Genomic DNA, 22024 nt, shown 5'->3' with positions numbered 1-22024 from the left:
GTTTGTGCATCTCTTCCTCATTTGCTTAGTTAAAAGGGGATGCAGGATAAGACTGCGTTTATCGTAACCACTCGACTTTTCCGTTATGGAAGGGGCGGCGGACGGCCATACGCCACACGTGTGCGACTTGATTGAAACATACTGCGCTCTTTGTGGCTTGTAACTTTTTCTCCTTTTATTTCGTGTTGGCATTACTGTGCAAGCCTATAGAACCTATAGAAGATACCTATAGATAGAAGTATGGATAGGACACACTCACTTAATTTTCAAAACGGAACAATGTTCTTCCATTCATTTCTTATACAATGAAACTTATGGAAGAATAGGATCCGTTAAATACGAATTACTGAGATGCCTCCGGGTCGTAATTCTTCCATTTTCTTCGGTGTGATATTCAATACAACGTGTTTTTATTTATTATTATAAGAATTGATCAGAATTTACTTTATTTCATTTGTCGTTCGCGTTTGTACTAGTCCAAAGATAGCATAATTGAAATAAAGACAAGACCGACGTAATAACGAGCGCCATTAATTACATATCTAGCTAATATTGAAATTGAACCTATCGCATGGCAACAGCCTCCTAATAATTAAGATCTCCACTGAGATGTGGTAATTTATTGACTGAACGCTATGTATGACAGACAATACATGTAATAGAAAGAAAGTTATCTATGTGAATATGTTACAATTCGTCCAGCCGTTTAGGCTGTAGCGAGGACCAAAGAAATGGACATACATACCCAATTACATACATACATAGATACATACTTACATACGCTCGAAAAACATAACCCACCTTCGGGCAGTCGGGTAAAAAATGCTCGAAACTCATAAATTTAAAAACCGGCCAAGAGCGTGTCGGACACTCCCAAAATAGGGTTCCGTAGCCATTACGAAAAAATTAAGTAATATTTTTCTGACGATTTTATACGAAATCTTCCAAGTTTAGGTATATTTTAGGCTGCTATTTACTCTCAAACTACTAATAATTCTCAAGCAAACTTAGCCGTTATAGTTTGTCTTGTAACTTTGATATACTTACTACCATCCTGAATTTTTTCAAATTTTTCCACCCACCACAAAGGCGGGGGACGCTCGATTTTAATGAAAATTTGCACTTTAAAGTTAAATATTTCGCAAACAAATCACTAAATCGAAAAATAATGTTAGCGAACCCCTAATGGTTTTAAAAGACCTATCCAACGATACCTCACACTATAGGGTTTGATGAGAAAAAAAAATCACCCCCACTTTACGTCTATGGAAGGTACCCTAAAAAAAATTATTTTTTATTTTTTATTGTACTATTTGGTCGGCATAGTTTACATATATATCCGTGCAAAATTACAGCTTTCTGACATTGATAGTCCCTGAGCAAAGCCGCGGACGGACAGACAGACAGAAAGACATGGCGAAACTATAAGGGTTCCGTTTTTGCCATTTTGGCTCCGGAACCCTAAAAAAGAATACTGTGTTTTAAACCATATTTCGCTACTTATGTCTTAACTATTAAAGTGTTGGCTAAATCAAAATAATTACTTATTTTAATTTTACAAATATTAAAATAATTTTAATTTTGATTGTATAAATAGGTAAAAAGTTTCTAAGTAGGTAAGTAGGTAGGTAGTAGGTTAAGTAGGTAAGTTGATAAGTATGTTGGTGTTGAAAGCGAAAAAGGGAGGAAAAGAAACGCCGGCAAAGTGTGAGTCCAAAATTATAATTGCAAGTTTTAAACTTTTACGTTTTGGCAGAATAAAATCGCAGTCTCATTACAAATGGAAATTAGTAACTTTGGCTTTTTAGGGTTCCGTAGCCAAAATGGCAAAAACGAAATCCTTATAGTTTCGCCATGTCTGTCTGTCTGTCCGTCCGCGGCTTTGCTCAGGGACTATCAATGCTAGAAAGATATAATTTTGCACGAATATATATTATGTAACCTATGCCGACAAAATGGTACAATAAAAAAAAATTTTAGTATACCTCTAATAGACGTAAAGTGGGAGTGATTTTTTTCTGATCCAACCTGTGTGGTATCGTTGGATAGATATTTTTAAACCATTGCAGGGATTGCTAAAACAATTTTTCGATTCAGTGATTTATTTACAAAATATTCAACTTTAAAGTGCAAATTTTCATTAAAATCGAGCGTCCCCTCCTTCTAAAATCTAAACCGGTGGGTGGAAAAAATTGAAAAAATTCAGGATGGTAGTAAGTATATCAATCTTGAAATAAAAACAATAACGGTTAAGTTTTCTTGACAATTATTAGTAGTTTAAGGGTAAATAGCAGCCTAAGGTATAAAATATACCCAAACTTGGAATATTCCGTACAAAATACGAAATCCTTAGAAAAATATTACTTAATTTTTTCGTAATGGCTACAGAACCCTATTTCGGGCGTGTTTGACACGCTCTTGGCCGGTTAACATACATAAAAAAAATAAAAACATTGTTAGTTTAAAACAGTGTTTTTCGACTTGTGGGTCGCGACCCCCTGGGAATATAATATTTATTAAGAAAATGTTACCTTACTCATTATAATTGCCACAAAATAAAATGCATGAAAAAAAAACAACGGGTAGGGAGTCGCAAAATATTTCTTCTTGCAAAAGGGGTCGTGTCATGAAAAACGTTGAAAAACACTGGTCTAAAATAGTGTGGTTGGTAGGTATATCATGTATCATATGTATTGTGCTTGTTACTATAAATTACTATTTCTTGAATTTCACAGTGCTTTAGCTAGTCTATAATGCTGTGTAATTATTTCATTAAATAAACCTTGTGGACTTAGAAACTTATTTGTTTGCGGCATCCGTTCCTGGGAAATTAGCCATATAGCTAGACGAACAACGAATTTTTTAAAAGAATAGGGCTGGTTTTTTTTAATTTATGATAGAAAACCCCTTAAAACATAAATGACTTAATAGAAAATTGATAATTTTTAAATTGACAATGAATTATATAAAAGCGACTGAAAACTTCTTTGCATATCGAAAATACAAACTGAGACATGGATGCACAGAAAAACCAAAAAAAGAGACCAGCTCTGGAAATCGAACCCAGATCCTCAGCATTCCGTGCTGCGTGCCATACCCCTACACCACCACTGGACAGGAGTACAGACACGAATCTCTCCTATGCACACATCTCAGATCATATCTCGGGATGACCGTAAAAGTAGCAAATTTGGAGTTGAAATAAAAAAATACAAAAAGACTCCAAATAACCAATCATAGGAAAGAAAGAAAGAAAGAATATTTATTTGCTTAAACATGGTAAGTACAATGTAGGTGGTTATTATAACAATTATAATTGTTTGTTTCACATGTAACTTCTTTGCAGTCAATGTATCTCTATATACCTACTAGACCTACTTTTTATCATCTTCTTTTCAATTCAGTACTGAACTGAAAAATAATGAGAGTAAGGTTAGCGTTAAACTCCTTAAATCTTGTCCTGCTCATTACTTACAGTACTTTCATTGTAGCATGGTGCGGGTGACAGCTGTCAGTATCACAAGACTAGAGAGTCAAAGTGTCGAAACTTGAGTCGATAAAATTAATAATTTAAAATCTTAATCATAATTAATGTCATCATTAATCAGATTATTACGCTAATTTTATTGAGAATATTAGTGAAATTCTAGGTTGGAATATTATTTGCACTTAAGTAAGGCTAAACGGAGTTTGCAAGAATATTCGTTACTTACCAATTAATAAGTACCGATATAACTCAAGATCCATTAGGTCCCATCACTAAACGATTTTCTGGTGTTCCGTTCATGCATATTACGTTTTTTCATTTAAGTGTGCTTTGAATTTAATTAATTGATTATAAAAATCTGATAGCTTAAATTTGTTTTATAAAACATAGTTCTTTAGGTATAAATATTTTACGTCAGTCATATTCAGGCTACAACTGAAATATTTTTCCATTTATTTAGACCGCAGCAACTTTTTTGAGTAAAACGAAACGTGCATTAAGTGTCACCCGCACCATGCTAGAATGAAAGCACTGTACTGTAGGTATAGGTGTAGGTGTGTATGAACAATAAATTATTCGCAACATATATCTGTCAACGACGGTCACTGATCCATTTTGACGCAGTTCTGAACTTTATTCTACATTAATGACGTCCATATCTCACCGACCCTACGAATGGACCTTCGTATTTGTCATATAGATTACCTACTTTTTACTTGAGGGAACGTTAGTAATGTGACGTGAAATTTATTATGATATTCGTTGTCTTTTATCATATGAACTATTACTTATATTTATCAAAGATTGTACATCCCATGAATATTTACCTAATATCTCATAATTTTCGGTAGCTAAGCTATCCATAATCTATGTCAATTATGATAGTCCCTAGTTCTTTATCATACTCAAATTTATAGTAAAGTTAAACAATGAACGAGGAAGGATTTTACACAGACCTCGATTCTTTAAAAACAAAAACGTGAAAAAATCTTCATATAACTGACCTAAAACATATTCATCCAATTGGTTGAACTCACAAAGTAAATTCTCATTCCTGTTTGTTACCCAAACGAGCGATTTCAAATATATTTTGAATATTTTATACTCAACCCATACATTCTAAAACAAGTTTTATTGGAAAGGGTTAAGGACTATTCGAGTTTAATTTTATTCGACCATAGGAAAAATGGGAGGTTCGTGTGACGTCATGAAAAATTTATTTCACAATGATAGGGAGGTTAACGAGGTGTAGGTGTTCCTCGTTTAACCTGCCATAAACTGTGCTAATGCGACTCCTGATTTCTCGGCTATAGACTCACTGAAATCGCCTAAATTTCAGAATAAGCACGTAAATGTTTCATACGAACAGTATCGGTTTTCGATAGGCAATAAAATGAATCCTGTAAAATGCTTAAAAAGGCCTAAATGAGTAGTTGGTATATTGCTGCCTAGATACGAGTAAATGATTCTTGTAAGGTATATGTTTTAGCTTAGATGTAGTTTTCGTGGTGTTTGATGGTATTACAGTTTTAATTAATTAATTAAGGAACTAAACCAATTATTTCGCTACTCCGCCAAGAGTCGTCAAGAGAATCGTTGGGACAAGGAACAAATTGTGATCGGCGTTTACAAAAAAGTTCATAGTTTGAAAATTTTTCAACTAGTTTACAAGTCCAATGAGTTTTAATTTACAACTACTTTTAAATTTAGCACAACTTTTCACCGCTTTCTAACAATGCTTTAGAGTAATGTGATTTCTGAATTTATCCCCTGTAGGTATTAAAATATATTAATCAGATAATTCAACGTAAGAAGGATAAACGTGGCTGAGTGATTTGCAGTAATTAAAGACCATCGAACCAAATTGAAAACTTGATCATTAGACAGACACTCCCAATACACCGATCGATCTTATTGGAATCGCTGCTCGTCGCTTAATGTTAATTTAATAATTTGAGCTGTAATTAATTAACGCTTGATCAACATTTAAATTACACATTTAATGTATTTATTGGATTTAAGACGTGACGGCGCGTGGCGTGAAATGTGTCTTCATGATTTCAAATCTTAGATTATTTTCAAATAATTTTGTTTAGTACGCGGGAAAATCGTTTTTTTTTTTTAACAAACAAGATAAGCTTTTTTGCATAGTTCCTTCCCAACTTACTGAACATTTAGGATCTTTTCTTTTTATTTTCAAAATTCTAGGCATGCAACGCATCTGCAATACCCATGCCAGAGTCGTTTATGGTGCGTGTGTGTGAATTAAGTTTCAACAGTTAATGCTGACGAGTATAATGTTAACCTGATTAGACCACATAAAGGCATCGTACGTCAATTACTTTGTGCGACTTTACTGTAGCTACGACTGTGCAGTAAATGTGGTATTGTACACGGATAGACGTTGCTATCGTTCTGAGCTCAATTATGAACCTAAAGTGTGAAAGGTTAACTGAAAGAGATCCCTTTAAGGGATAAGTTCGCCTTTGTACATCTCTTTCTCTTATTAACTGTAATTTTCATATGAACATGAAACTACCGTGAGACTCACTCATATTATACCTAGTGCCATCTACGAAGACGCGTGATTTTGTCAAAATTAGACATTAATGACACTGTAATAAGAACCACGGCACGCGTCTTCGTGAATGACTACCTATAAATGATATTGTAACGGATAACTCACTTTAGCTCGACATGTTTCGGGCTATTTCGTAGCCCTTCTTCACAGGACAAATAGCCCGAAACATGTCGAGCTAAACTCGATTTAAGACGTGAATTATCCGTTACAATATCATTTAATATAATTTTCATATGTTTTATCCTACTAATATTATAAATGTGAAAGTTTGTGCGTGAGTGAGTGAGTGAGTTTGTGAATGAGTGAGTATGTTTGTTACTTCTTCACGCTGAAACGGCTGGACGGATTTGGATGAAATTTGGCGAAAAGTTAGTTTATAACCTGGATTAAAACATAGGATACTTTTTATCAGTTTAGTATGTAGGTAGCTGGACCTCTGGAATAACACATAGGCTACTTTTTTTGCCGATATTCCCACGGGATAGGGATAAAATCTCAAAATAATAACCGCTGAGCTTAGAGTCATGAAATTTGGTATGTAGGTAGTTGGACGTCTGGAATAACACATACGCGACTTTTTGACCCGATATTCCTACGGGATACCTAGGGATAAAATCTTGAAATAACAACCGCTGGGCTTAGAGCCATGAAATTTAGTATGTAGGTAGCTGGACCTCTGGAATAACACATAGGCTACTTTTATCCCGATATTCCCACGGGATAGGGATAAAATCTTGAAATAATAACCGCTGGGCTTAGAGTCATGAAATTTAGTATGTATGTAGCTGGACGTCTGGAATAACACATAAGCAACTTTTTGACCCGATATTCCCACGGGATAGGGATAAAATCTGGAAATAATAACCGCTGGGCTTCGAGTCATGAAATTTGGTACGTAGGTAGCCGGACGTCTGGAATAACACATACGGTACTTTTTAGCCCGATTCAATGAAGACCACGAATAATAATTTGGAAATGTCCAAGAGAATTTTGTAAAATCCCGAAAATTTCAATTGCAACTACCAGCCCGAATAGTTTACGCGTGCGAAGCCGCAGGTAAAAGCTAGTGTACAATAAAGAGTTACAGTTACAATACAATTTAATAAATTATATAAAAGTAGGTAAGTATTGGACGTGTTTCGTATACTTGTTACTATTCAGCTTTATTGAACTGTGGCCCACAGTTTGAGGGTCTCAATTACGTGAGAAAGTCAAACAACCAAATTCTATAGATTTGCCGCACTGTACTCGTACACTTCGCATACTTCAGGCTACTAAACTACGCAGAAGACCGTCTTAGCGAGGTCGCAGAAGTCGCCGTAATTTATTATAGTGTTCCCAATTCGCAATATGTTCTCAGCGAAACCGTAAAATTTAGATTAGGGCTTAAAAGAGAAAAAGGAAGGGATAACTTCCGAATGAGCCATTCGCACACGATCGCTGAACTGCTAATGGGGATGCGCACTCCCGCCTTTATTGGAACCCTTGCAACTCGTAAAAGATGATAGTTTTCATTTTATTGGCGTAGTTAAGCTTTATGTGGACACGTTTTCGTTTTCGGGCATTCGTGTGATTATTTTTTATGTAAAAACATTGTAAGCTGTGTTAGTAGGATTAACAAAAACAACACATATTAAAAAAAACCGGCCAAGAGCATGTCGGACACGCCCGAAATAGGGTTCCGTAGCCATTACGAAAAAATTAAGTAATATTTTTCTAAGGATTTCGTATTTTGTACGGAATATTCCAAGTTTAGGTACCTATATTTTATACCTTAGGCTGCTATTTACTCTTAAACTACTAATAATTCTCCAGAAAACTTAGCCGTTATAGTTTTTCAAATTTTCCGGTTCTGATTTTAATGATCGATCGATTTTAATGAAAATTTGCACTTTAAAGTTGAATATTTTGCAAACAAATCACTGGATCGAAAAATCGTTTTAGCAACCCCGTATTGGTTTTGAAAGACCTATCCAACAATACTGGATGGGATAATTGGATGATGAGAAAAAAAAATCACCCCCACTTTGCGTTTATAGGGAGGCACTGTAAAAAAACAATTTTTGAATTTTTTATTTTACCATTTTGTCAGCATAGCTTACGTATATATTCGTGCAAACTTACAGCTTTATAGCATTGGTAGTCCCTGAGCAAAGCCGCGGACAGACAGACAGACAGACATGGCGAAACTATAAGGGTTCCGTTTTTGCCATTTCGGCTACGGAACCCTAAAAACGATGACGGAAGAAGTGAATTGCTCAGTCATAGTCGGCTAAAAAACTGGAAAGAGATGGTATGAGCATGGTGTGCTTGTATTGTTTAAGTATCTAACTGACGGACTAAACAGTTTTTTTTTAGTCGTCTAGCCTATTACAATTACCATACGATGACAATAAAGAGCAAATATAAATTAATTGGTAGCGCAAGTATTTTCTTCTCAACTGTCATATTTTTAACGTAAATTGCCGAAATATAGCGTGGATTTTCAGAGAAAATATTGGGGTCTCATTTTATCCGTTTTCGACTTTTCATTTTTGTATCTTTTTGCAAACATTTCACCAAACCACTAAAGGAAATAGTGCACCTGTTCGTGTTCTAATACCTTATAAATCACATACAATGCATATCTGCCTTGAAAAAGGTTCGTCGGGTGATTCATCACCGTGACAAATACGCGATGAATCAATTTACGAGTTCAAAGGATTACTTAACGCTGCAAAGTACTTCAGAAGGCCCCCAGATCTATCATTCTCTGTCCTTACGTGCCGATACTTTGGAAGTTGCTAGTGACACCGTGAAAAGGAAGGAAGAGGCAACATAGACGCTTGCGGTGTTGACTTATTGGCAATGTGTCAAATATACATACAAACCGAAAACGTTATATAACTGGTTCATTAATTTGACAAACGTTCTGATGTTGCAAAAACCGTATTTATTGATAATATTTTAAACAATTTTAATAAGCAAAGACGACAATATAAAAGAGTGGAAATTAAATAAGCAGTGGCGTAGCTAGGTAACCTAGTAGGCCTTTGCCCTGGGGCAAAAAAATAAACTAGGGCCCCAACTAAACCATTGAAAATCGTTTGTTCCGTATTCCGAATGTAGGAGAAATTTTCACTAGTTGAATAATTTATAGTTAGAGTCCGAGGGGTCCCCTGAGCTTGGAGGCCCCGGGGCACTGCCATGTCTAGCCCCCAGGTAGCTACGCCACTGTAAATAACGGTGTCTTTCTTGGTAACTGTCACTTGTTTGCCGTAATATTCTTGAAAATGACAGTAATCTCACACGTTAACTTGATGTTTATTTTTAATTGGCATAATACTTGATTTATATGTAATAATTCTGAAATTTTAATTACAAATCCAATACCGTGCGTAATTCACTTTTATGTAGGATAAAAAGACAACTTGATTGACCTTTTTGTACCTAGTTGGACCAAAATAATAATACTTAGTTCAACAACTTTCAGCCAGACAGCAGCATTCGCGATGGTCTCCATCAGCAGCCGCGGCACGTGCACCACAAACGAGCTGAAGTGCACATAGTGGCACGACTGCAACTTTTGTCCCTCAGCGTGTGTCTGCTCTTCCGGCGCACGTATTCGACAACATCTGCGACTGCGATGGTGTGATGCAAACGCGACGCATACAGTTCCGTAGTATTCGACGTGGCTGCCCTCAGCCTGGAGCCTGGATTCGTTTCTGCAGAGCGATTCTGACCTTGCGAGCCTTGCTTTTATTCTCACCATACCGTAAGTTAGGTACTAATTTTAGTAACTATGAATTAGGTATAATTTTGCATGTCATGGAAAATGAAATAAGTATGAAAGTGTGTGTGTTTGTATGCTTGTGTGTATGTTTGTCCGTCTTTCACGTCGAAACGGAGCGACGGATCGACGTGATTTTTGGCATAGAGATAGTTTATGGACCAGAGAGTGACATAGGCTACTTTTTATCCCGGAAAAATGCACAGTTCCCGAGGGAACAGCGCGCGATAACCGAATTCCACGCGGGCGTAGCCGCGGGCAAAAGCTAGTAGAACTATAAGTGTGCACAATGCACGTGGCGCGCCCGGCAGGTAGGTATATATAATATGACACGAATATGGAGCGGTAAAGGTAAATTGCGTTAGAAACTAAACTCGACAGAACTCGTATTGTTCACTCAGAGCATATTGATTTACGTAGAAAGTAGCACTCAATAACTCCTCTATCTAAAGCGGGAGTTCCAATGAGCCGAAGTTAGCTATCTATTGCAAAACTTTCACGTAAAATTACATCTTTCGCGTCGATATTAAATTTCTGTTGTCTCTGGAAATTTACGATGGCGTCTTTGGGAGCTTATTAACAACTCCTAACAGATTGCTTTCGCAATTTATGATATTCTACCTACTTAGTTACCCTCTTGCTCACAACCTTCTGTTTTCTATCGCGATTTAATAATTTTGATCTATATAAATATAGTAATTAAATATCTGCTTACAAATATCAATAAGCGTGAGCAAGCCTACAATTAACGTTTATTATAGAAACTATTTTGTGGCAAAAACAAACCGAGGAGAAATCTTTATGAATATAGAATTCAATATTAAGTTTTATCATGCCATCTTTGTCGAAAATAAATTTGTATGTATTAAGTACTTAAATCTAACCTGGCTTGCCCTAAACTACCAGTAGGTATAAGTAGGTTCTACTCAGCTCAGCGGACTCGACGTTATTCAAGCAGGATTAAGGATATAAACTGACAATGTCGCTCACACCCAAGCAATCTGCATAAATACGCGTTGAGCCCTAAAAAAGATATATTTATTTTTTGTAATTCAAGAGTAGGTATTTACATATCTGCACAATTTTACGTTTTGATTCTTTTTCTTGTCTCATAATAATGAGCTGTTCTTTTCAAATATGCCTATGATAATTAAGAAAGTCGGCACCGTCTTTTTTTCATATTTCCCCGCATCAGCTTTTATAAAGTCAATTGCAGGATAAGTGAACAACGTTACGAACAATGACGACGTTTAAAGTATTAGAGCGGCGGAGAAGTGATTGTTGAGTGAAGGTCAGATCCATTAGAAATTAAAATGGAAGTCGAAAGTTTGAAGTGGGATCGTCAAGAAGCAATAGCGCCCCGACAGGTGCTTCCAAACTTTGTTAATAAAAACGATATTGAATGCCAGTGGATCCCCGGGATTTAATCTCTTCTTATTCTGTTTTTATAAGAGACTTGACATCAAATTCTCGATATTATTTTCCCATTGAATATCGCTTTACGAGGGCAAATGGTAGGTATTCCTAGATATACTGGTAAAGTAATACTCATTATTGTTATGGTCTAGCCTTGAAATTCAATACTAAGTTTCAGGTTTTATTTATAATAAATTCTTAGTAACCTTCCCTTTTGTTCTTATAATCTTTCTAATAAATTCTTAGTAATCTTTCATAAGATGAATAATTCGTCTTCTATAGTTATTAATCGTGAAGGTGTTCGCTATACCTTGCTGCCTTGCTGCCGAATAAATTCAGATATGGCTCAATGGGGAACCTTATGATTTGTACAGACCGCTTTTAAAATCTTTTTTTTTATATTGCAAATTGGCATTATGGAGCGATTAAATATTAAAAGGCATCTTAGTGTACGGCCGTTAGAAAGGCTTATCACAATAAAGGCTGTTCCTCTCAGTTTGAGCGATTTTGACTGGGCCCACAATAGGTTTAAATTAATAGGCTTTATGATACGGTTCCGGTGGGGAATCTACGGCGGTACCCTTTGGGAGAATACCAATTTTCGGCTCAGTGCATGCTGAGGAAGTATTGAAAGCTTTCGCTTTAAGAAGGTTTTCTGCGTCAGCTTCTATTCAACCTGCTTAGCAACCAAAGGTACATACGAAATAATCAACTATTTCTGAAACTGTAAATAGGAATAATAATACAGTTGTCAATTACAATTGCATTTAGATACTTAATTACGTGATATATAGGAGTAGTTGTGGATCTCAAAACTATCTAACTACACACTTTAATACGAGTAGGACCTATTGGGTACCTTGGCAGTAGTGACGTCTTTAAATAATTTTGAACTCTACTTCTGCTGCTTATTATACCCATGTATCTAAGTACAGCTAATCACGGATATGTTTGCTAGAATATTAAAAAGAATTCTTGGAAAAAAATAATTAATTTCATTTGCGCAAATATTTTACTTAAGACTTTGTGATACAGCCGTGTCACTTCATTCTCCCCTCTGGTAGAACACAGCGAACACTGAGTACGTCATCCGCGCTACCTGTAACAGGAAAAATGAGGAATTAATTGATGCCACCCTTAAGTTAATGTTAATTTGGAAACGTAAATCAATCACACATCTTAATTAAAACCTATCACTGGTGAGTCTGGAGGAGAGCGAAAAAGAAACGATTATAGGAGTGTTTAATAAGTGTTAATATTAATATGTGTAGCATAACTAGTGGTCTAAGGACACTTAAGGTGCTCGTAGACCCCTAGACATGTTGACATAAATGAAACAACGTAGAATTTGTATTTAAATAAAATTTAATGCATATTAAAAACCGTACGAGAAAAACAAACACTTACAGCATATAAAAAATGGATCATAACACCGGGAGATATATAAAAAATATAATAAACACAGAACACACGTTGCGAATGAAGATCACCGGGATTTTTAGCGTAGAAAAAGCATTGGGGATTTAGAAGGTGAAAAGTAAATAGTTATTCAGGTCAAATTGGTTCCTAAAAGTACATATATAAGAGCGCTTGTGGCAAGCCTTCTTTGGAATTTTGTAAAACACATAAGTAACAATACAAAAGGTACTCAAAACAGTACTGCAAAAAAAACACGCAAGTTAATCCCTCAAGTTCCCATAAAACTAGTACTTACCTAAATTTTCATGATCATGAGAACTTTTAGTAACTAGCCTACAACTTGGGGAAAAAATATAGCCACATTATGGGAGTTTCTAAGCATCTTAAGTATTAACTACGAGAATTAGAATGGTATAAACTAGGAACAAACAGATAAATTTAACACTTCATTACCTAAGTACATCGAACCACAACGGTATCCTCAGTTTTCCTCCTCATTTGCCCGGAACCTGGATGCCAGCTAAGAACCCACAGAGCAGTGGATATCGCGTACCGTGTCCTCCGTGGTTAACAGAAGGAAAAAAACTGGATTGTCGACGCTTACATCGGGTACGACATAGTTCGGAGTAAAAGTCGGGGTAAAGCTCGGATTGAAAAGAAATTTTCAATTAGCCCACAACAAAGAATAACTCCTAAATTATTCAGCCCTAGGCAACAACGAAATAAAAACTTACCCGATGAAAAATCTTTGGAGATGTGCCTTCAGCACAGGCTAGAATAATAGTGATATTGGCTTGTAGTGCAAACCCGCTCCGCTTCCAAAAGATGAGGCCAAAATAAAGTGGTTTTACTGTATTGAAGAAAGTGGGCTCTGGTGTCTTTTCTTAGTAAAAATTGCTTTGTAAAATTGATTGAAGCCCAATATAAAGTGCGTAGGTGAGGTAGATGACAATAGGTCCACTCCTGCTGGCAGGAGGGAGGGGAGGGGAGGCACCGACCGACTTCAGACTGGTAGAAAATTATTTTCATAGTTTTTTGTAGTCGGTTAAATTTTTTGTTATACATTTTTCAAAATCTTAGAAGATTCAATAGTTTTTTAATATCAACTGTTCGTCACCTTTTACGAAAGATTGCTTTTTTCGATGCAAAGACGTTCATTATTGAGGAGTCCTGGTGCTTCACCAACCATTGTACCATATGCATTACGAGGAGCATAAATTGCTTAGCAATTTAACTCTGTCAAAGTGGTGTCAAAGTAATTAAAATTCAACCCGTTAAATACTTGTTATTGAGTAGTAACTCCGATAGTCAACTGTGGTCTTCATCATCAGTTCCACTTCATCAAATGATGATTTTCAAGAGCAAATGCACGAGTTACTTCTAAATATATCCAATTTACTATAGGTCTACCTACAACATTTGAAGAGTTCCCTCGATTTCCTAATCCAATCATCAGATCCTGATTTGGTGCTTGTGGGACCTAATTGAAGACATTCCTAGAGGAACGCTAAAAAAAATTTCAAGTCGGTTGATAAATGACGGAGTTCTGAGGTAACAAACATAAAAAAAATACAACCGAAATGATAACGTCCTCCTTTTTTTAAGTCGGTTATAAAAGGTCATCAGTGCAATAGAATAGACTAGAGTGTCCTAAAACAGGTCATCAGTTGGAATAGACTAGTGACTAATTATAAAAAAAACATGTACCTTTTGAAAATGTATTTTTTCTTGTATAACTACTGAGTCTATTTACCTACCCCCTGTTTCACCATCCATTGGATAAATTTATTTGACGGATAAATATGATGCCGTCTCTGTTTGTTTTATTCGAATAGACGGAGAAGGCATCACATTTATCCGTCAAATAAAATTAATCAATGGGGAAGCAGCCCCTCCAGGAAACTACCCAATTTGTCGTTCATTGCGGAGTTCTTAGAGGGAGGCCTTTGCTCAAAGTGGATGTCTTCCGGCTTCAAATGATAATGATAACTCACAGACACAAAGGTGCTATAAGACAGGTCCTGTATGCCGAAGGCCTTGAGGACGAGTGGCTTCTGCGCCTGCGCGCAAGCGATCAGCACGAGCCGCCTCACGTCGCGGTGCGGGCGCCGGTCCGGCTCACACAGGTGCCAGCCGCAGTAGAATACTGCGTGAGACAGCAGCGATGCCTGTACATTGAGAATCAGCTTATCAAGCTGAACAGAATTGAAATAAGCTAAGCTCGTTCAAGGAAACCTGAAGATGTGGCTCACACCAGTTCCTTAATAGTTTAATAAGTAATTAAAACTGTCTATATTGTATTTAATAGTCAACACAAAAATAAATGCGGACACATTATAGACTGTTAGCTGTTTGACAATCTCTAAAATGGACATTAAGTAGGTATGTACAATATACATGGATATAACTGCTGATTCAATAGAAATTTTGTAAATAAATAAATAAATAACTGGCTAAGAGCGTGTTGGGCCACGCGCAGTGTAGGGTTCTGTACTAAGATGCAGTAAATATTCAATATTAGGTACATACAGCGTGTATTTTTGGTACTACCTTAAACTGTAACCAGACGAAGATTTAAGTGCTATCAACCGATATCAAAACAAATTGTTAATTTAGAATTAACTACCACAGCGTAATTAATTTTTGAAATATTTTCGAGCAGCAATGTAATGCGTACAATAATTTGATACGCTAGAGAAGCGATCTGTGACAGCTGTCACGTCAACAAGTTCGACGTTTTGAATCTCTTTTGAATAAAAACAAAGTAGTATCACGTAGTGATACATTGCGTGCTAATTAATTTTGTAATGAAAATAATAAATCTATTTTTTTTCTAAGACATAATAAATCGTGATTATTAGGGCCTTCACTAACTACCCTTAAAGTTTGAGGTAGTATCAAAAATACACGCTGTATCTTACTCGTTAACCTAAAAAGCCAACTTAGACGTAAGACGACTTTTAAATTCGTTATACATATTTACCTATATAATATATATATACCACATGTACGAATTTTCTCAAATTTTCCCAGCTAGCAGTTAGCAGCAGTAGTTACCTTGTAGAGGGGGGCGGGGGGCACTTGCGCCTAACAAAAATTACTTAGCACTTTAAAACTTAATCAACTTTATGTGTAGGGGAAATAGGGTGCCCCTTGAAATGTCGACAAACTATTTATCGAATTTCGTTTCATCAAAAATAATTCATAGAATATTCAATATTAATATTTTCTTTCGAGTAATTTTACTTCATCGACTAATCAATACATAATTTGCTATGTAGATTAAGATGTTTATTGTTTATTATTAAGGGCCTTCTGTATCGCCTTAGGTTTAACTCCTGTAATGATACTGTAAGTGATGATAATGTAAATAAAATAAAATAAAATAAATAAATAAATATTAAAACAATTATTAGAACAACAGTGCAAGGATTATTATTTGCTTAAAAATGCATTTCACCAAATATTCATGAGACAGAACAACTAAATATCGCTGATTATTTCTTCAATGTATTATTATAAAACAACAGAAAATAGGTTAGACTAGAACAACGACCTCTAAAAAAATCGCTACCCGAAAAGTAGGTAGGTGACGTTAGAACTGTGACCTTAAAAAATAAACCGGTACCAGAAAAATAGGTTAGGTTGGGTTAGAACCGCGACCCCAACGAAAATAAATCGCTACCAAGAAAGTAGGTTCGGTTAAGCTAGAACTGCGACCCCAACAAAAATGAATCGCTACCAGAAAAGTAGGTTAGGTTAGTGTGGAACTTCGACCACAACAAAAATAAATCGCTACAAAAATAAATAAATTTCATCCAAAAAAGTATGAAATAATTAAATATGAAATGAAGTTCTGCCAAATAAACTATCTATTAAATAATATTTCCAGAAATTAAAAATCAGTGATTTAAAACTACTTATTTTAATCATTTTTAATGTAATGTAAAGAATATTCGATGAAATGAAAAAATAGGAAACGTTGACTTTTAACTGATAGTTTGTCGACATTTCAAGGGTTTTCCAGGGGAAATACCCTAAAAAAGTTTTTACCGTTATTTTACCATTATGTCGACATTGTTAACATTAATATGAGTAAGTTATGTTAATTATTTAGTTAGATATACCTGATACAGGTATGTTATACCTACTAGGAGGGCTCAAACACCATGTTAATTACTGATGTATCATTACCCAATAAACGTTTTTTTATAATTATATTTTATATATTTATAATAATTATTAAAGCAAAGCTAAGCCGCGGACGGACAGTCAGACTTGGCTTGGAAACAATAATATTTTCTTGACTGAAGACTGCGGAACCTTAAAAAGAACTCAACCGAAGTCAGTAACTTGTGATTAATCAGCGCGTTATGTACGAGTAGGCACGCCGAGTTGAAATGCAAATTATTTAAACGCAAAAAATCTTTGACTTAAGTATACATATAAGATCAGCAACAAAGAATTTATAAAGCAGATAAGCTTTTAACCCTGCGAATTTCCATTCTGTTTATTCAGCAATATTTATTCACCTGATAAGTGATCTCGCCGGCGTTCCAAAGATTAAGAGCGAGTAAAATGAACAGCGAACTCACAAAGGTGTACGTCATGAAAGCATTAGTTAAATCCAAGTGTGGTGACAGCTGAAATTAATAGAAATATTTTTTTGTTAAAAATTACATGGATACAAGCTTTATGCTGACTGTACTTTTTGTTAACTGTACTTGCATTGTCGTCCAAGCTACATTTCCGTACCAAATTTGGGTGAAGACCAAAAAGTGGCACACCTTAACGCAGGTAGTTAAAATTACTATTTTCTATAAAATTATTATTTTCCATTGTGACACGAAAATTATCCATACAAAATTATGATTAATTTTCGTGTCACAATGGAAAAGTTAATAGTAATTCTAACTACCGGCGTTAAGGTGTGCAACTTTTTGGTCCTCACTCATTCCAAGTCTATGCTATTAACCGTTGAGGAGTTCTGGCCGGTGTACCAGGATTTCACTACCAGATTATTGTATTGTCACCAGATTTACATAAGTATGCCAAATTTCAAGTCAATCGGACCACTGGTAGTGGGTCAAATTTAGCTTCCAAGATTTGACCCAAGCAAACAAATACATAAATAAACAGGGCAAGTTAAAGAAAAGCTTGTAAAAATATTAGACTGCGGAGAACAACCTGAGCGATCCTTTAAGGGTGAAGACCAAAAAGTAGCACACCTTAACGCAGGAAGTTAAAATTACTATTATTTTTTTTCCATTGTGACACGAAAATAAATGTGTATGATTAATTTTCGTGTCACAATGGAAAAGTTAATAGTAATTCTAGCTACCTGCGTTAAGGTGTGCTACTTTTTGGTCTTCACTCTATACCCACTAGGTATATGGTATATTATTTATTATCTCACCGCTAAACGCAGTAGAAGTAAAACTGCTACGGCAGAACTTTCACAAACTTGAAGCGACATTATTATTCCGAAAACGCGGTTTATTTCATCAGCCAGGCTAAAAAATACAATCTATCTATAGAAAAATACAATCAATCCCGTCGGCATTTTATCCGTACTTCCACCACGACTTCGTTCAGTGGTTCAAACGCATTTTTATATGCGTTCACTTACCAAACCAAAACCTTAAATACATAATATGATTGCTCATAGTAGTCTATAGTAATACATAAACGTTAAATGAACTCACAGTAACTGTAGCGTTCAAGTCACTGACCGAAGTAGGTACATAAAATGTATGTATAGCTCTTAAATGCGTTATTTATTTCAAGTACCTAACTGGGTGAAAATCAGTAAAATGCTTATACGCATTCAAGACAGTATGTTGATTACAATATGATTTATCTTACAACATAAGTTTCTGATGCATTAGTATTCCTTCAAGACAGCCTGATCGTAGATTCTCTGCAGCGTCTTTTTTATCTATCGTCAACATATCTTTGTCAAATTTTTCTCGAATTTTCTCAAAATGGCGTCTCAGTGTGATGAACTTGAATGTGATGCAAATTAGGAAAGTTATTGGCATGCAGTCTGCAGACATCATCGGCAACATCATGTACAGCCAAGTTAAGTAGAAAAAGACGCGGAATACAGCAGCTATCATCGACGTGTCCTCGTAGTAGGGAAAATACGTCACAACTGTGTAAAAAGGTGCACCTAAATCGCAAAAAAAAATAGTACTTATTATAATTTCAAAAGACATACGATTAGGTAACTATTTAACAGCAGTTCTCGTAAAAGCAATCCTTACCTTCGACAATCGCCTTTCTGGTACTCTCAACACCGTAAGCAATAAGAGACAAGTAAACTGACACGACATAAATCAGAACTCCATATTTAACCTTCCAGTATTGCTTCTTCATTACTTTTTCCTCCTCGAAATTTTCCCCGACAGTAGCCATTTCTCGATTCAACTTTTTTATGGAGTCTTTGTGGTACAACAACAGAAACATTTTAGTCAGCACGATGTTGTGGATGGCCGCAAACATGACAGCTGAATTTTTTTCCACGGCGGGAAATGAACCGAAAGCGGCAGCAACGTTTTCAAGGTAAATCATCATTGTGTAAATGGCAAAAGAAATAAAACTATATAATTTGTAAACGATCGATTCATGGTGTATATCTTCATACCAACAGTTCCCAGCACCTGCATAATACACGTACTTACAAAATTTTCTTAGCAAGACCTTCGTACTTATAGACATTTTAGAATATTTTAGGTGAGGGTTATACTCTGAAAATTAGCGATAGTACAAACTGTACGTTTGTTCTCGGCCGTATATTGAGTGAAAATAAAAGAGAGCCAATTAATTACTCGCATCGATAACAAAATAAGTCATAGCTGTTAAAATATTCACTGCGTAAACTGTTGGCGTATTAATTACGATGTAGGAAAATTAAGAAAGTTTGTTGTCAATGTGAAACACCCGTCCTGCGGTAAATTAATTATGGCCTCAGGTAATTAATTCATTGTAATTGGGTCGTTAATATTAAAATAAATTATAGCCGACAATACGTGCATGTAATTTAATATGTAATGTATCTATTAGTCGGCATTTGGGAAACAGATACAAAAGTAGAGCTAAGGCCTATTCTATTTTATAAAATTTCGCTCGATTTTATTGAAAATTTGCACTTTAAAGTTGAATATTTCGCAAAAAAAATCACTGAATCGAAAAATCGTCTTAGCAAACCCCTAATGGTTTTAAAATCCAACAATACCCCAAACTATAGGATAGGATGAGAAAAAAATCACCCCCACTTAACGTCTATGGGAGGTACTCTAAAAAAAATTTTTTTGTTTTTTTTTTTATTGTACCGTTTTGTCGGCATAGTTTACATATATATTCGTGCAAAATACAGCTTTCTAGCATTGATAGTCCTTGAGCAAAGCCGCGGACGGACAGACAGACAGACAGACATGGCGAAACTATAAGGGTTCTATTTTTGCCATTTTGGCTCCGGAACCCTAATTATCCACGTATTGAATTCTCTCAAATCCTCAAGTAAGAAATTAAAACGACAAACATTTGAGTTTAAAGATCACAAAATAATTTGAACTAGGTGTGCAATATATTTTACGAAAGTAAATTGTATATGTTGCCAAAAGTAATTGCTAATAGCGATGGCAATTCTGGGAAGCTTAAACAAGTTAACTTCTTGAATTTAATTTCGCTGTCAAAGTTATGATGAAACACAATTTGTAATCCATACTGGGACTATATGGAACTTCGAAAAGTTTGCGCCAGCTTTAAAATCGCCACTCATCTATGAGTTTGCACACATGTTGGATCACGGACACTATAAAAAGAAAATTTACTTCTGCGGCAACTTGCGACCAAACCGCTGCTTAAAAAACGGTGACGGCACAGAATCGCAGTGACGCACCGTATTCGCACCGTTTTAATCGCATGCTCTCCACACCGCTGCGCGCTGCTTAAAATACGGAATCGCAGTGACGTGCCGTAAACGCCAGCACGTTAAAATGTCTAAGATTTGTTGCTATTTTTATTCATAAAAATTAATTCAATCGTTTTAAGCTTGACTGCTAAACCATCTTTAGTTTCATGCCCTCACTCGACAGCACGCAGCCACTGCCGTAGCTAACGTCCACACATCCTGTAGGGCCCTCAAACTTGCTTCCCTTCTAGGCTTGAGTACCTCTCAGCGCGCGGCTCCCCCGCAACTAAACCTATAATGCTATGACCATTAGGGTCAACAACTCATACACACTTTACCGCGTAGGTATGGAAAGATTACGATATTGACGGCCTATAAGGTAAAGGTGCATTAAACTGAGAAATTAAGCCGTTAATTTTGTTAACGGTCTTATTTTAAATAAGGCTAAACTTAATTAAGGGGGTACTAAATATTGTCATAAAATAAGTAAATACACATATGATATAAATATGCTATAAATAATAAATGTTTAAAATAATATAGTTAAACATAGCTATATCTTATGAACATCAGTACATAAAATAAAGTAAGGTGCTTTGGGGTAATTCCACGTGGATTTTTGATGAGTTGACATGACGTTTGTAATTTCGTTAATCACTCCGAGTTGGTACATTATATTTAAAGCCTTATATACTATACAGGGTGGCCCAATTATATCGGTCAGTATGGGAAAGTCTGAAACTATACGACATACGAAAATTTCTTCTTAGGAACCATGACATCGATTTTAATAACAAGAAAAACTGCATTAATGCATTTAAAAAAAACTGTACTCAGCTCGGGAATCGAACCCGGTTGTTTTGGAAAAAAAACTTACACTATTTCTATTTAGATATCGATTGTGTACGTCTTTAGAAGTAAATGTGTCCATGAAACATTATGTCTAAAATGAATCCTTTAGTAAATACTTCGGTATAACTAAATGGGTAACCTTACAGGGAAAAACACTTAGAATTTGGCCACTATATCAAGGCACCTGATCACGTAAGCGGAAATCTGCCTGGCAAATAATACACCTTTACCCTTTACCCAATTTGTATTCAGTGGGGGAACGCGAACCCAGCGTGGATTACAAAACTGTGTTTGGGAACTGACTGTGAACAGCTTTAGCGCCTTAACATGGATTAGATAGACAGACCCGGGTGGCAATATTACTGTGCCTACTTCAAATTTATTGAAAAACTTTTTTAACTACCCCTAAGTAATAACTCAGTGTTAATTGGAAAAATTACGGTGTAATTTTTTATGAATTCAGATTAAATTGCTTTTGTGAAAGTCCAGCCAGGAACAAAGATATTCCAAGAGTAGGTAGAGTTTTACTGAAATGTGAAAGAATTTCGTAGGTAATTTACAAAAATTCGAGATGAGGATTTTTAG

At 35.6% G+C, this 22024-nt stretch overlaps 1 protein-coding gene across 2 annotated transcripts; it reads right to left on the bottom strand.

The window, feature by feature from the left end:
- Positions 1-12246: 12246 nt before the first annotated feature.
- LOC141439656 (uncharacterized) lies at positions 12247-19505 on the bottom strand. 2 transcript variants are annotated; one of them, XM_074103988.1, is made up of 6 exons: positions 18939-19505; positions 18538-18844; positions 18089-18185; positions 17205-17315; positions 14667-14840; positions 12247-12352 (listed from the first exon to the last, which is right to left on the bottom strand). In XM_074103988.1, exons 1-6 carry the CDS (start codon positions 19390-19392, stop codon positions 12299-12301), a joined length of 1197 nt encoding a protein of 398 aa, XP_073960089.1. In that variant the 5' UTR covers positions 19393-19505; the 3' UTR covers positions 12247-12298. The 2 variants fall into 2 exon arrangements, with proteins under 2 accessions (XP_073960089.1, XP_073960088.1); XM_074103987.1 differs by lacking the exon at positions 12247-12352 and having other exon boundaries at positions 14545-14840.
- Between the last annotated feature and the right edge of the window lie 2519 nt (positions 19506-22024).

The sequence above is a fragment of the Choristoneura fumiferana genome, chromosome 21 (assembly GCF_025370935.1).
Source record: "Choristoneura fumiferana chromosome 21, NRCan_CFum_1, whole genome shotgun sequence".
Classification (NCBI taxonomy): domain Eukaryota; kingdom Metazoa; phylum Arthropoda; class Insecta; order Lepidoptera; family Tortricidae; genus Choristoneura; species Choristoneura fumiferana.
Note: the sequence above shows the minus strand (reverse complement) of the source record. Positions and strands in the feature narration are given on the sequence as shown.